This window comes from Vespula pensylvanica, chromosome 2 (assembly GCF_014466175.1).
Source record: "Vespula pensylvanica isolate Volc-1 chromosome 2, ASM1446617v1, whole genome shotgun sequence".
Taxonomy (NCBI): Eukaryota; Metazoa; Arthropoda; class Insecta; order Hymenoptera; family Vespidae; genus Vespula; species Vespula pensylvanica.
Genome location: NC_057686.1, coordinates 12,391,392 through 12,407,076, shown reverse-complemented (window position 1 = coordinate 12,407,076; position 15,685 = coordinate 12,391,392). Strand labels below are relative to the sequence as shown.

Genomic DNA, 15,685 nt, shown 5'->3' with positions numbered 1-15,685 from the left:
ATATATATATATATATATAATCGTACTTTCGATTGGTTAACAATAAGCTTGTGTGTATTTGTATAACTTGTTTGCGGATATGTATACTACTAATACCTCGAAAGAGATGTAATCGACAATCAGCAGTAAAAAGGTTTAGCAAAAATATCAGTTGGCCAATACGTTGCAGTTTTTCATGTTCGTCGCTTTTTTTTTTTTTACCTATTATTTGGAAAATATCAAACGTTGGTGCATCCGTTCGTCGTGATATACGCTTTATATATACGTCGATATCAGTCTATACCAGTGATTTTATTATTTTTTTTTTTTACTGTGCTCTGAGAGAAAGATATTGGGAAAAAAACTTAATAAAAATAAGAAAAAGACAATATTGAAACCATCAATGGAAAATAGTCGTTCGCAGAAAGCATTTCTGTTTTTTCTTTTATCGTCAACAAATAAATTAACATGCAATGTTTTATTGGCAGCTTATATTTCATGCCCTGCTGTAATTTAAAAAAAGAATGACAATAAGTATTTAAAATTGATATAATCGAAATGAAATTTACATTCGAAGAAGAATTATTATAAAAGAATTACTTATTGTCGTTAATAAAATTGTCAACTTTTTTGAAATTCATTATACGTGCTTACATTTTGTCAAAAATCTACATAATCATTTCTGTTATCCCTTTTTTCAGTAGTAAATCTCTCATACTTATCATCTTGCTTTTCTATTTTATTATAGGGCGAACTCGAACAACAGCTCCTTCAAGCAAATCCAATTTTAGAAGCGTTCGGAAACGCAAAGACTGTGAAGAACGACAACTCGTCTCGTTTCGTAAGCACCCCCTGACAATTAGCATTAGTAACATATACTCTTGTACGGTGTTTATCAATTTCTTTCTCTCTCCTCGTCTGTCTTTTAGGGCAAATTTATTAGGATAAATTTCGATGCCTCCGGTTATATCGCAGGTGCAAATATCGAGACGTATCTTTTAGAGAAGTCAAGAGCGATCAGACAAGCCAAGGATGAAAGAACTTTCCACATATTTTACCAGTTGCTTGCTGGTGCCTCATCAGAACAAAAAAGTACGTATCGATAAATAACTAAGCTGATATATTGGTGGTGATAAGAAATATAAGACGTTTGATCGTTACATTTTTCGTTTTTTCTTTACAGAGGAATTTATATTGGAGGACCCTAAGCATTATCCGTTTTTATCTAATGGCATTCTGCCTGTACCAGGAGTCGACGATTCCGCTGAATTCTTCTCAACAGTGAAGTCGATGCACATCATGGGTATGACTAACGAAGATTTCTCATCGATCTTCCGCATTGTTTCTGCGGTGATGCTATTCGGTTCCATGCAGTTCCGGCAAGAACGTAATTCCGATCAGGCGACTTTACCTGACAATACAGTAGCACAAAAGATATCTCATCTGTTAGGTCTCAGTGTAACAGAAATGACGAAAGCTTTCTTAAAACCTCGAATCAAAGTCGGTAGGGACTTTGTAACTAAAGCGCAGACAAAGGAACAGGTAGAATTTGCGGTGGAAGCTATATCAAAGGCATGCTACGAACGAATGTTCCGTTGGTTAGTTAACAGGATCAACAGATCTTTGGATAGAACGAAAAGACAAGGTGCCAGTTTTATAGGTATCTTAGATATGGCCGGTTTCGAGATATTCGAATTGAATTCCTTTGAACAGCTATGCATTAATTACACGAACGAAAAGTTACAACAGTTATTCAATCACACCATGTTCATTCTCGAGCAAGAGGAGTATCAGCGAGAAGGTATCGAATGGAAATTCATCGACTTTGGACTCGATCTTCAACCTACGATCGATTTAATCGACAAACCGATGGGTATCATGGCTTTATTGGACGAGGAATGTTGGTTCCCCAAAGCAACCGACAAAACTTTCGTCGAGAAGCTTGTCGGTGCGCACAGCGTGCATCCGAAATTTATGAAAACAGACTTCCGAGGGGTCGCTGACTTTGCTATCATACATTATGCCGGTAAAGTGGATTATTCGGCGGCCAAATGGCTGATGAAAAACATGGATCCCTTGAACGAGAACGTGGTGAGCCTTTTACAGGCATCGCAGGATCCGTTCGTCTGCCATATTTGGAAAGACGCTGAAATCGTAGGAATGGCGCAACAAGCGCTGACGGATACGCAGTTTGGTGCAAGGACTAGAAAAGGCATGTTTAGAACGGTATCTCAACTGTATAAAGAGCAATTGGCTAAATTAATGTTGACCCTGAAAAATACCAATCCAAACTTTGTCAGGTGTATTATTCCAAATCATGAGAAAAGAGCTGGTAAAATTGACGCTCCTTTAGTATTGGATCAATTACGATGTAACGGTGTGTTAGAGGGAATACGTATCTGCAGACAAGGTTTCCCGAATAGAATTCCATTCCAGGAATTTAGACAGCGTTACGAGTTACTCACCCCGAACGTCATCCCGAAAGGTTTTATGGACGGGAAGAAGGCTTGCGAGAAAATGGTACGTATCCTCTCTTTAATCGGAAATTTTGCCTAAAGACATATCGATTCTTATCTTTGTTCGTTCCTTCTAGATACAAGCATTAGAGTTGGATCCAAACCTGTATCGAGTTGGTCAATCAAAGATTTTCTTCCGTGCCGGTGTTTTGGCTCATCTGGAAGAGGAAAGAGATTACAAGATAACCGATTTGATCGTAAACTTCCAAGCATTCTGTCGTGGTTTCTTGGCACGTCGCAATTATCAGAAACGTTTACAACAACTGAACGCCATTCGTATTATACAAAGGAACTGTGCAGCTTACCTGAAGCTTCGCAATTGGCAATGGTGGAGACTTTACACCAAAGTGAAGCCTTTGTTAGAGGTAACGAAACAAGAGGAGAAGCTCACGCAAAAGGAGGACGAATTGAAGCAAGTTCGAGATAAACTCGAGTCACAGTTACACTCCGCCCAAGAATATGAACGTAAGTATCAACAAGCCATCGAAGAGAAGACGATGTTAGCCGAACAGTTGCAAGCCGAGGTAGAACTTTGCGCCGAGGCGGAAGAGATGCGAGCAAGGTTGGCTGCGCGTAAGCAAGAGTTAGAAGAGATATTGCACGATTTGGAAGCGCGCATCGAAGAGGAGGAAGAGAGGAGTGCAGCCCTGACGCAAGAGAAGAAGAAACTGCAATTGAACATTAGCGATTTGGAAGAGCAATTGGAAGAGGAGGAGGCTGCTAGACAGAAGCTGCAGCTCGAGAAGGTACAGTGCGATGCAAAAATTAAGAAACTCGAGGAGGACCTTGCACTTTCGGACGATACCAACCAGAAGCTACTCAAAGAGAAGAAAATTCTCGAGGAACGCGCGAACGACTTGTCGCAAACATTGGCCGAAGAAGAAGAGAAGGCAAAGCATTTATCGAAGTTAAAAGCGAAACACGAAGCGACCATAGCGGACCTCGAAGAGAGATTGCTTAAGGATCATCAACAACGACAGGAAGTAGATAGATCGAAGAGAAAAGTGGAAACCGAAGTTTCGGATTTAAAGGAACAACTCTCCGAAAGAAAAACGCAGGTCGAAGAATTGCAACTGCAGTTGGGAAAACGCGAAGAGGAACTGAATCAAGTGATGGCAAAGATGGACGAGGAAGGTGCGGCGAAGGCGCAAGCGCAAAAGGCGTTAAGAGAATTGGAATCGCAATTAGCCGAATTACAGGAAGATTTGGAAGCAGAAAAAGCGGCACGTAGTAAGGCAGAGAAATTGAAGCGAGATTTGAACGAGGAATTGGAAGCTTTGAAGAACGAATTGCTGGATTCGTTGGACACTACCGCCGCTCAGCAAGAATTAAGAAGTAAACGCGAACAAGAATTGGCTACTTTGAAGAAGAATCTTGAGGAAGAAACGTCGGTGCACGAAGCTACGTTATCCGATATGCGACACAAACATACGCAAGAGTTAACAGCCTTGAACGAACAAATGGATGCCTTGAAGAAAACTAAAGCTGCTTTGGAAAAAGCAAAGGGCTCTCTCGAGGCTGAAAATGCAGATTTGGCGACCGAATTGAGATCGATTAGCGCGAGCAGACAAGAATCCGATCGTCGCCGTAAACAGGCAGAGCAACAGTTAGCTGATGTCAGCGCCAAATTAGGCGAAGTCGAAAGGAACAAGCAGGAGTTGGCAGAAAAGGTAACGAAACTTCAGCAAGAGGCTGAAAGCGTGATGCAGCAATTAGAAGCAGCGGAACTGAAGGCTTCGGCTGCTTTGAAAGCATCGGCAACGTGCGAGTCACAGTTCACGGAACTTCAACAACAATTAGAGGAAGAGACCAGACAAAAGCTCGCATTAAGTTCGAAACTTCGTGCGTTGGAAAGCGAGAAGGAAAGTCTACACGAGCAATTGGAGGAGGAAGAGGAGGCAAAGCGTGGCTTGGAAAAACAAGTTTTGAATTTGAACGCTCAATTGGCAGAAGCGAAGAAACGTGCCGAGGAAGAGGCAGAAGCGGCGGCAGCGTTGGAAGAGAGTAGGAAACGTTGCACGAAAGATATCGAGGCGCTTCAAAGACAAGTCGAGGAATTGCAAGCGGCTAATGACAAGTTGGACAAATCGAAGAAGAAGATACAAGCCGAATTGGAAGACAGCATTATCGAATTGGAAGTGCAACGAGCCAAGGTGCTGGAGTTGGAAAAGAAACAGAAGAACTTTGACAAGGTGCTCGCAGAGGAGAAGGCCGTGTCGGAACAATATGCGGAACAGAGAGACAACGCGGAAAGAGAAGCACGCGAGAAGGAAACTAGAGTCCTTTCGTTGACCCGAGAATTAGACGAACTTAACGAGAAGGTCGAAGAGTTGGAAAGAGGTCGTCGTGGGCTCCAATCTGAATTGGATGAGTTGGTGAACAATCAAGGTACAGCTGACAAAAACGTACACGAATTGGAAAAAGCTAAACGCGCTTTAGAGTCGCAACTGGCCGAACAAAGGTCTCAAGTGGAGGAATTGGAGGACGAATTGCAATTTACGGAAGATGCAAAATTGAGATTGGAAGTAAATATGCAAGCCTTGCGTGCGCAGTTCGAGAGAGATCTTCAAGCAAAGGAGGAACAAGCGGAAGAAAAACGCCGAGGATTGGTCAAGCAATTGCGCGATCTTGAAGCCGAGTTGGAGGATGAGAGAAAACAACGGGCGGCTGCGATAGCTCAACGTAAAAAGATGGAAAGCGATTACAAGGACATGGAGCAACAATTGGAGATTCATAACAAAGTGAAAGAGGACGCGTTGAAGCAATTGAAAAAATTACAAGTACAAATAAAGGATTATACCAGGGAAATAGAGGAATTCAGAGCGGCTAGGGACGAATTGGCGGCCGGTGCGAAAGAATCGGAAAGGAAAGTAAAGAGTCTTGAAGCGGATTTGATGCAACTATCGGAAGACTTTGCTAACAGCGAACGCGCTAGACGAGCGGCCGAAAACGAGAGAGACGAACTTCAAGAGGAAGTCAACAACAATGCCAATAAGGGAACTTTAATGCTCGATGAAAAGCGTAGACTTGAAGCAAGAATCGCTACTTTGGAGGAAGAGTTGGAAGAGGAACAATCTATTTCCGAGGTCGCTGTGGATCGCGCAAGAAAGGGACAGATCACAATAGAACAATTGTCGACTGATTTGGCTACCGAACGATCTACGACACAGAAACTCGAATCTCACAGAATGTTGTTGGAGAGACAAAACAAGGAATTGAAGGCAAAACTTGCCGAATTAGAAACTGCTCAACGTGCCAAGACAAAAGCTACGATACAGCAATTAGAATCGAAGATAAATAATTTGGACGAACAACTGGAGACGGAAGCAAAGGAGAGGTTCGCTCAACAAAAGATCAATCGCAAATTGGAAAAGAAATTGAAAGAAATGAGTATACAATTGGAAGATGAGAGGAGAAACGCCGATCAATACAAGGAGCAAGTGGAGAAAGTAAATGCTAGAATGAAGACATTGAAGAGACAGTTAGACGAAGCGGAAGAAGAGATCAGTAGACACAAAGCTATGAAGCGAAAAGCTCAAAGAGAGATGGATGATATGCTGGAATCTCAAGAGGAACTTACGCGCGAAGTAGCAAATCTGAAGAACAAATTGAGGTAAATATCTAATAGACAATTCGGATAATTGACATTTTCCAAATAATGAAATAATTACAAATGCAATTGGAGTATAAGACCTTTCTGTAGGCGCATAACACGCAACCCTCTTTTCGTAAATTTGTTTAAAGGCGTGGTGGACCTGCTATAAGTTTGAGCTCTACGAGGCTAAAACGTGGATCTGTACAAACTGGAGGGTCCGGCGATGATTCGACAACGCAAGACGAAAGTATCGATGGCGAAGAAAATACTAATTGAAGTCCTGTAAACCTTTTGAAATGTGCAAACACGAGGAAAACAGCCTGCGTCGCGTAACGAAGCAACAACGATAGCGGAATTTCTCGATCTTATGTAAACTTCGACTATATAAAGTCAATTGAATTTAGTACATTCGATCTAACATTCGCTTTCAGTGATAAAATTTTACAAGGAGGATAACGCATAAAAGTCCTGTTTCTTAAGAGTGCTATTAAGAGATATATAAAGATGGATCTGTGTATATCGATCCTGCGAATTGGATGATAGTTTATAGGAAGTAATTATCTCTTTGTTTTTATTCTACTCTATTTGTTTTCTTCCTTATTTTCATTAGAGTTTTATATGCTTCCCATAAAATGCCATGAGACGTCGAGTGTAAGAAGAAGAAAAGTCTTTTTGTTTAAGGATGTGTATATAATTTTACAACTTATTAATTAATAACTTAACCGCCGAGCGGTATGAATGCAAGCATGATTTTAAATTGATATGATGCATGTCAAGAAGTTAAGTGTTTGAGAAAAATAGAAAAGTCAATAACAGAGCGGATTACTGCATAATTTATAACAACTTAACAAAACTATTAGATAGCGTTAAGGTATTAGTCCTTATTATTATTATTATTATTATTATTATTATTAATATTATTATTATTACTATTACTATTATTATCATTATTATTATTATTATTATTATTATTATTACTATTACATTATATTTTTGTTGCTATCAATAGCATCCTCCAACACAAACACACACACATTATTATTATTATTATTATTATTATTAGTATTATTAATTATTATAATATTTTATTATTATTACAAATAGTATCATAATTAAACTAATACTATGCGGATCATATAAATAAAATATGACAAATTGAGAAGGATAGTTGTACTTCAGTTTCATTTTAAAAGGTTCGTACATTTGAAGTTTTCAATTGCATTTCGTCTTTCGTACATACTGCTTGCTTTCTCTTTAACATTTAGGTGAAATATTTATATGGTGTAATTATTCGTCACTTTACATCATTGCATTCATACGATCGTTGCTTTTAAGATTTGATTCCTCTATTAATTCTAAGCACAATTACACTTTTGGGGAAGTTAGGTAACAGTGTGACGCAAAGACTTTATTTTTTTTTTGTACTTAAGACATTACAGTTTTATTTATGATTTTTTGAATTAGCTATTCAGTTGTTACTAACCTTTTGAAATGAACTGATTAGGGAAACGATTAAAGAAAAAAGAAAAAAAAGGAAAGTGAAAAAAAAAATGATAATAAATTGTGACTCAAATTCGTCTGACTTGGGTGGGTCCCAATGTATAGGCGCAAATTTCACAAATTGCGTTAAAGCGATCACCGACCCAAGTACCGTGAAGATGTTTTATACATGCATTTTTTTACATACACATTTTATGGAATCCTTTGTACCAAAAGGCATTTATAGCAAACATTGTGCCAGGGTTAGAATATATTTTGATGCGACTAGCAAACATGGAAAATATACTAATTAATAATAGGCCTTTAATATATTAAACGAAATAAGGTGTTAAACTATGGCTTCCTAGAGATATTTTAGGCAAGATTCTGAAGGCATGATTCTAAAAATAAGAAAAGAAAAAGAAAAAAGGAACAAACAAATAGAAGAACGGAACTGCCATTATACGTGCTGTTGATTTCAGAGGCAGCATATCATGTCGATGCTTAAAGCCGATTAAAATGATATGCAATCTCTTTATACAAGAAATTTTTCCACTTGTGAACACTGTGAATTGTGTATATAATCGCTTTGAGAGGATGTTCATTTCTCGTTGTTTTTTTTTTTTCTTGTATCATGTCCTACTTGCCGTTATTGCATACAAAATAAAAAAATAAAAAAATAAAAAAAAATAAAAAAAAATTCGAACGCAACGTAGAGGACATGATGATTAACCGAGACTGTGACGAGAAGTGATCATTGTGAAAGTATTCGATAATCGGGGTTAACGTCATATACAATGAAATTAGGAGAGAAAAGTGAGAAGTTTGAAATAACGTGGAAGGAAGAGTTTTGATATGTTTTATATGGAATAAATATAAACGTTGATTGCATCATAAGTATATAAAAGAAAAGTATAATAAATGCTAAAATAGTAGATCAAATTAAGCACTAATCTTGGAGTATTTTTATTTGTATAATCACGCGTTTTATTTATTTACTTTTTTTCTTTTTCATATTGAAGAAAATCAACATTTAAGTATAATTGAAATATAAAAAAAAAAGTCTTAAGCAGTACCAGCTGTTATTGGTTCTTCCTTTAGTTCTTTAAGCGTTCGAGCTAATCCAGGACTCGCCAGATCCAATGGAGTTTTGCGTTCTTTGTTGGTCAATGTTATATCGGCGCCATTTGCAACCAATATCTTTGCTTCCTCCAGACGATCCTCCTCGCAAGCTAGATGCAACGGGGTATTTCCATATGCGTCTCTCTGATCTAAAATAAATGATCCACGTAACGTTCATACATTAATATATGATGAGATTCATTAATAATTAATTAATGTTTAATCATTAATTATTATTGATTCTGAAAAATCATCAAATGATACAAGACCTATCTTCAAATCTCTTCCATATTCTATTAACACTTGGACGATTGCAACATTTCCTTTCGAAGCAGCTCTATGCATAGGAGTCGCTCCTCTTTTGTCAGCAATATTTATGTCAGCATATTTTCTGAGCAATGCAACGCATATTGACTTCCAATTTTTTGATGCTGCGTATTGCAATGCTGAATGTCCATCTATAGTCATCGCATTAACATTTGCACCTTCTGCAAGTAAAGTGTTAACAGCTTTTTCTCGTCCAGCAGAGGCTGCCAGAATTAATGGTGTCATGTTTGTCTATAAAGTGATCATTAAATAAAAGAATTTTTTAAATTATATTTTGTTTCGATTTTTTTATAATTACTATTGCGAAAATTCAATGCAAAACAATATCATAGGTTTTTTTACGAGTGATATTAATTTATCTAATATATTTATCTAATAGAAAAATATTGAGATTACCCGCTCATTTCTATTATATACAAAATAATATCTCTTTTGTCAGTTTTTTCATCGTGATATAAAATAAAAAGAATAGAAACTCACGTCGTCTGTTGGATCGACCGGTACACCGAGAGATAATAAATATCTGACTAGATCATCGTGTCCGCCTAAAGCAGCCCAGTGTATCAACATTCGTCCATTCTAAAAATCAAATATGCAGTTTAACGTTCGTTTTATAACCTCGATTAAATAACCTTGATAAAATCGTCGATCGTGTATTAGATTTGAATACTTACGCTATCTGTTTGTGTTTTCAAAGATTCAGTTTCATTAAGTAGAATTTTCACGTCTGACGTCTTACCTCGATAAGCTAAATCATATATTGAATCTTGCTGAGCCATTATATATAAATGAATATAAAATATTCTTTACAAACACTATCGCCGGATTGCCGGAGCCTATGCATTCTTTGTCTCGCAACATAAAATCGATATATTAATTAAAAATTGCTTTAAGAATACTTAAGAATATACTGCAAGAATACATATACATTAATTTAATTTATAATTTTTAGTAGAATTTATAATCATTGTTATAAACATTAATTATTAATATTAAAATAATAAACTGTTTTATCAATAACCAATAAATCTACCTTATCAGTAGAACTATGAAGAGTTGCGCTCTGTTTTGTCGAAACACTTTCGAATTGGATTCATTGACCAAATGAGGTTAGATAGATTGTTAATACGCATAATTTAGAAATAAATTCAAAAAGCCTTTTAAAAATTAATAAAATATCTAAGTAAATAATTTTAAAAAGTCCACATACATATAAATATATATATATATATACATAATTTATCTTATAAATAAAATGATCGGTAATAAAATACTTTTTAGATATTTAATAAAGAGGAATAGTTCAGTGTTTAGGTATTCTGTAATAACTAAAAAGAAATTCAATGAACGAAGTTGTTTAATTCTGCCTTTAGCGACAAATCGTTTATTTCACATTGCCCAAAACTTTCTTAAGGAAGAGAAAACAAAGAGAAGTAATGCACTTATGACATCTGTGTTTGAAAATACAAAAGAAAAAAAGAAAGAGAGTTTCCTTGACATTATAAGAACTTATGAACAAGAAAAATATAAAAGAGGTCAATTAGAATTTATTAAATTAGCTTTGAAATACATGGAAATTTATGGTATACATAAGGATCTTGAAGTTTATAAAGCCTTATTAAATATCTTACCAAAAGGACCATATATTCCAAAAAATTATTTTAATGTCGTGTTCAAATATTATCCAAAACATCAAGATGTTGCTACCGATCTATTACAACAAATGGAAGATAATCAAGTAATACCTGATGAAGAATTGGAAGATATTCTCTTAAATACCTTTGGTAAACATGCTAAACCATTGAAAAAGTTATGGCGAATGTTATATTGGATGCCTAAGTTTGTCAATTTAAATCCTTGGCCTGTTCCTATACCAATACCTACAGATCCAAAAATACTTGCCAGAATAGCAATACAAAAGATAAGTAGTGTTGATGTAACAACAGTTACATCTGAATTTGAGACAAAAGATATAGAGGAATCTATTGAAGATACATGGATAATATCTGCTATAAGTCCTATTCAAAAAAATTTATTGGTACAACATTTAAAATTAAGAAAGGACACGCCTATGTACGTAGAAGGCCCTTTCAAGATTTGGGTTGCAAATCACTCAGTTGATTATTTCATTTTGAGAGCAGATCCAATAAAGAGTACTTATGAATATGAAAATCCTGATGGTACGTTAATGATATTTACTGTATTAAAAGTAATCAACTGTATTCGATAAAGATTATTCATATTTCTTTCTAGATGTTAGCAAGATCAAAATTCCATTTTGGAAGACAAATGAAATCGTTATAGCACCCACAGTGCATGAGCAAGAGGATGGTGTTTATTTTGCAATATGTGCCACTGGTACATCTAGTAAGGATTCTGCAATATCTTGGATTCGATATTTGCAGAAAGATAATCCAGTTTTAGAAAAAATTCCTATACTTATAAAATTGGCATCGTCAGTAGAAACAGAATGTATAATATTTGCAAAAGAACAGAAAAATTTACAAAAAAGAAGTAATTAATTAATAATAAAAACAAATATTTTAATTGAAACATTTCACAAATTGAAAATTGAAATATCTATAGATCACGGAATATTCAATAAGTTCATTCTAACGAAATAACATAATGTAATATTTTATATCACAACTTATTATCTTTTGTGATGAATATTCCAATTTGAAATTAAGATCATGGTGGTACTATTAATGTAGCTTTTACAGCTTAACACAGAGTGGCGCGTCGATCAACATCAACTGTCGATTTCATCTCATATAAAAAATAATTTATGGTGCTGTACATTGTATACATGAATATTAATTTTATTATGAAAGGATAGCATAATTTGAATTAAGAGTGTAAATATAAGTAGGAACATACGAAATGATTGAGTCTTGTACAAAGAAGCGAATGTTGCTAGGTATAATTTTATTAGGAGGGTCAGTTGTAATTCACGTTTCAATGATTGTCTTTTAGTACCTTTTATGTTGTATTCATGATTAATACATGTAAACAGATCATTGTTTACTTTGTCTTATAAAATTCTTCAGTAAGTAGTCATTTGTATACATAAATAGAATAATTTCTTTTTTATTTTGTGTAGATTAACAATTCTAGTGTTGGTTGTTGAAAGTCACTGGACAAATTCTCCAAATAAACTTTATCTCGATAACTTTGAGAATAATACTGTTTGTGTACCAGGAAATGAATATGAAATAATTACAGAATGTCATCCATGTGATGCTTTTGAAATAGCAAGTGAAAGTATTGCAGTGTGTATCCATGCCAGGTATAAAGAAGTTTTGAAGTGTAGAAGTGGAGAAATTATAACGAGAAGGTAATTTATAGTTAATAGGAATTTGTTATAATAAAGATGAATTTCTGTATGTATATTTCAATGGTTTATATTTCAGTTGTGACAGAGTAGCATGGTTAGAAGAAAGAGCATTTTGGAAATTTGAAGGTTTTATGTTTGTCTTAGCATTTATTTCTTGTATTAGTGTATATTGGAGGGAAAATATACTGAGGCAAAGAATTATTCGTAAAGTTGCTAGACAGTTGAGAGCTAGTGTATAGTAAGTGAAAATAAATTTGTTTATAAATTTTTTATAACGATATTATATATTTTAGTGGTTTCAAAAACCTAAAAAATGGATGAAGCATATTTAGAGATATATTCACTGACTGATTTATGCCTTGCTCCAATAGAAACAGTTATAACTCTTTTTACAATAAAATATTGCAATTCTGAAATCAATATTAAATTGATTCAAACTAAACAAAAGTTAAATGAATGTGCATATATTGTAGATATATCTCAATTTGTATATGAAATTATAGATAAAAATGAGATTCCTCATGATGTAAATTCTTGTGAATTACCTAGTATAGTTTTAAATAAAACAAGTTACATAGCAGGACTTTGTGCTATACTAAGACAGATTATAAAAACAACTCTCATAGATTATCCATTACATTACTGTAGATCTTTGTTGGGATTTAAAGAATCATGCTTATTAGCTTGTTTGGAAAGCAGTGTTTGGACTAAGTTTTGTGAAATAGATATGATTAACATGTTAAAATTTCTTGATTTAGATAGTTCGAATGAAGTAGAACTGCCTCATAGCCTTGCAAGATTTGAATGTCATATGTCGCAACCGTTAAGGATACATAATTTGTATAAATATGTAGAGTTTAAGAAAAATAGTGCACAAGATGTAATAACAGAATATAAAGCTCAAATACCAGAACATAAATATGCAGAAGGTTCTTATATTACATTAGCTGATATAATTATTTTTGTTTGCGTGCATATATTGCTTACAACATATTCGAGTGATGCAATACTCAAATTATTACCATTGATAACTAAGTGGTACGGGCGAATGGTGCAAGATCATATTATACTGGAATGTTTAAGTTGCTTATCCATTCAAGAAAAGAAAATTAATAATGAAATTAATTATATACTTCCTCAAGTTTCTAATGAAAGTTTATATAAAAGTGATCCCAAAAGATATAAACCAAAAAGTCGTATCTACACAAAACAAAAAGACATAGAATATTCCATGCAAATTATCCATAATGCAGAAATTATAAGTGAACTTGATGTAGAAACTTACGGCGCAGAAATATGTTTTGACTGGACAAATATTCCTTTTGATATAACTCCAGAAGGTGGTTCTTTACCGCCTTCTCGTCTGAAAAGAAAATCTCAACAGTTAGAAAACTTATGTAAACCTGTTATAAAATTAGCAAAAGCAGGTGATGTTATTGTAGACTTTTGTTCTGGTAGTGGTCACCTTGGAGTCTTACTTGCATATCTCTTACCAAACTGTACTGTAATATTATTAGAAAATAAAGAACAGTCTTTAAATAGAGCAAAAGAAAGAGTAAAGCTGCTGAAATTGACTAATATTAAATTTTATCAGTGTAATTTGGATTATTTTAAAGGGAATTTTAATATAGGTATATCTTTACATGCTTGCGGAGTAGCAACTGATTTAGTTATTCAACAATGTATCCAAAAAAATGCTATTTTTGTAAGTTGTCCATGTTGTTATGGATCATTACACAATTGTCATCATTTAACATATCCAAGAAGTGATATTTTTAAGAAACACATAAACAACAAACAATATTTGACTCTTAGTCATGCTGCAGATCAAACGCACGATAAATTGAATGCTAAAACTCAACAAGGATATGAATGTATGGCTATTATAGACACTGATAGGAAATTACAGGCAGAGCAATTTAATTATTCAGTATATCTTGGTAAATTAATACCAGAGACATGTACACCTAAAAATCACATATTAGTTGGAATCCCTAAAAAAATATGTATGGAAAATTAGAACATTAACATTAAAAAATATTTTTTCAATATAATTTGTAATGTAATATCAAATAAAAATGTTTGTACAACGAACTTTACGGTACAAATAAATATGCGTAAATTATACATATATTATACTTACTTGTTGCCTGAAACAAATAATATATTACGAATAACATTGATACAATAAAAATTAAGCTTCCTCTTACAAACTCTTTTTAAAATATACTTTGCGTATCATAGATGAATATTACGAATTTACAATATGTTATTCTTCCTTTTTTTGAATTTCTATGAACTTTTATATTACTTATTACATTAATTGTTTATAGTATGACCCTTACTGTAATATTATTTCAATTTATTAATGAGACACGTGCCATTACTGCACTAGAAATTTATTAATAATTGTATGAAGATTTTTATTGGTATGTACAAAAAAGAAGAAAAAATAATCATGTATACAAATTATTAGCATTACTTAAATGTCTTACACAATTTCCTATCGTTACATACCTAATTGTAAGAGAAACATGAAACGAAGTTTTTTTTCTTTATATTATATTAGAGGAACTAGGGAATATTCATTTTTACTATACTACTTCAAGCGCTGAGTATATGCTTGGGCAATATTGAAATTTAAATAAACTTCCATCTTTATTTTATGGTTTAACACTTTCAACATTTAATTTTGGTCTTTCAATAAAATGGCTGATGGAGAATGAAGTGAAAGTACCATATACACATTTTATGTTTTTTTAAGATTGTGTGTTTCATGTACTATTTACAATTTCAGTCATACGAGCACAGATACACTGCCACAGAGTAAGTTAGCCATATCTGATATTTCTTTTACTTAAATAGTAAACTTATGTTTATTTCAATTCACATCTGTTTTAAGCTTCTTCTAAGAAATAAAGCTTGACTTTACCAGATGTTAATAGTGAAAAGTTATCTTAAACATTGTCGCAGAGTATGTCCCTTATTTAATATAAAAGCCCCCTAATACAATACATTCGACAAAAATTCCTTCATCAAAAAATTCATATGAAATTAGAAAAAGATTATGGGCACAGTTTTGTAAACGAATTATCGGTATTTGATCTTTCGTAAAAGAAAATTGATATTTTCAATGGTAAGAACTACTGATATAAGTTCTGCATTAAAACTTGTATAAATTAAATTCGACGAATGAAACAAATCATTAATCAGTACTTTACGATTATTGAAGTTTACAATAAAAAAAATATAAGTTATCGTAATACGACGCTTATACAAAAAGATAGGGAATAAACAAAAAACTCTTTCGACGTTTGGTATATCAAAAAT

At 33.8% G+C, this 15,685-nt stretch overlaps 4 protein-coding genes across 8 annotated transcripts in view; 3 read left to right on the top strand and 1 right to left on the bottom strand.

The window, feature by feature from the left end:
- The window catches only part of LOC122637540 (myosin heavy chain, non-muscle), a 25,180-nt gene extending 16,658 nt beyond the window's left edge, over positions 1-8,522 (top strand). For all 3 annotated transcript variants that reach the window (XM_043829729.1, XM_043829727.1, XM_043829728.1), the window contains 5 exons: positions 728-820; positions 909-1,071; positions 1,163-2,499; positions 2,573-6,108; positions 6,240-8,522. In XM_043829729.1, the coding sequence (XP_043685664.1) occupies positions 728-820; positions 909-1,071; positions 1,163-2,499; positions 2,573-6,108; positions 6,240-6,366 (5,256 nt within the window). In that variant the 3' untranslated portion in view covers positions 6,367-8,522. The remainder of the gene's footprint in view (positions 1-727; positions 821-908; positions 1,072-1,162; positions 2,500-2,572; positions 6,109-6,239) is intronic.
- An 8-nt stretch (positions 8,523-8,530) lies between these two features.
- LOC122637551 (26S proteasome non-ATPase regulatory subunit 10-like) lies at positions 8,531-10,485 on the bottom strand. 3 transcript variants are annotated; one of them, XM_043829748.1, is made up of 4 exons: positions 10,386-10,485; positions 9,499-9,597; positions 8,961-9,249; positions 8,531-8,840 (listed from the first exon to the last, which is right to left on the bottom strand). In XM_043829748.1, exons 2-4 carry the CDS (start codon positions 9,586-9,588, stop codon positions 8,635-8,637), a joined length of 585 nt encoding a protein of 194 aa, XP_043685683.1. In that variant the 5' UTR covers positions 9,589-9,597; positions 10,386-10,485; the 3' UTR covers positions 8,531-8,634. The 3 variants fall into 3 exon arrangements, with proteins under 3 accessions (XP_043685683.1, XP_043685684.1, XP_043685682.1); XM_043829749.1 differs by lacking the exon at positions 10,386-10,485 and adding an exon at positions 9,758-9,868; XM_043829747.1 differs by lacking the exon at positions 10,386-10,485 and adding an exon at positions 9,693-9,863.
- Positions 10,042-12,240, top strand: LOC122637548 (evolutionarily conserved signaling intermediate in Toll pathway, mitochondrial). Its single transcript, XM_043829741.1, has 3 exons — positions 10,042-11,198; positions 11,272-11,532; positions 12,122-12,240. Exons 1-3 carry the CDS (start codon positions 10,274-10,276, stop codon positions 12,124-12,126), a joined length of 1,191 nt encoding a protein of 396 aa, XP_043685676.1. The 5' UTR covers positions 10,042-10,273; the 3' UTR covers positions 12,127-12,240.
- Positions 12,241-12,517: 277 nt separating this feature from the next.
- On the top strand, positions 12,518-14,482 carry LOC122637544 (glutathione S-transferase C-terminal domain-containing protein homolog). The gene has a single exon (XM_043829737.1). The coding sequence runs from the start codon at positions 12,669-12,671 to the stop codon at positions 14,373-14,375; it is 1,707 nt and encodes a 568-aa protein (XP_043685672.1). The 5' UTR covers positions 12,518-12,668; the 3' UTR covers positions 14,376-14,482.
- Positions 14,483-15,685: the final 1,203 nt, after the last annotated feature.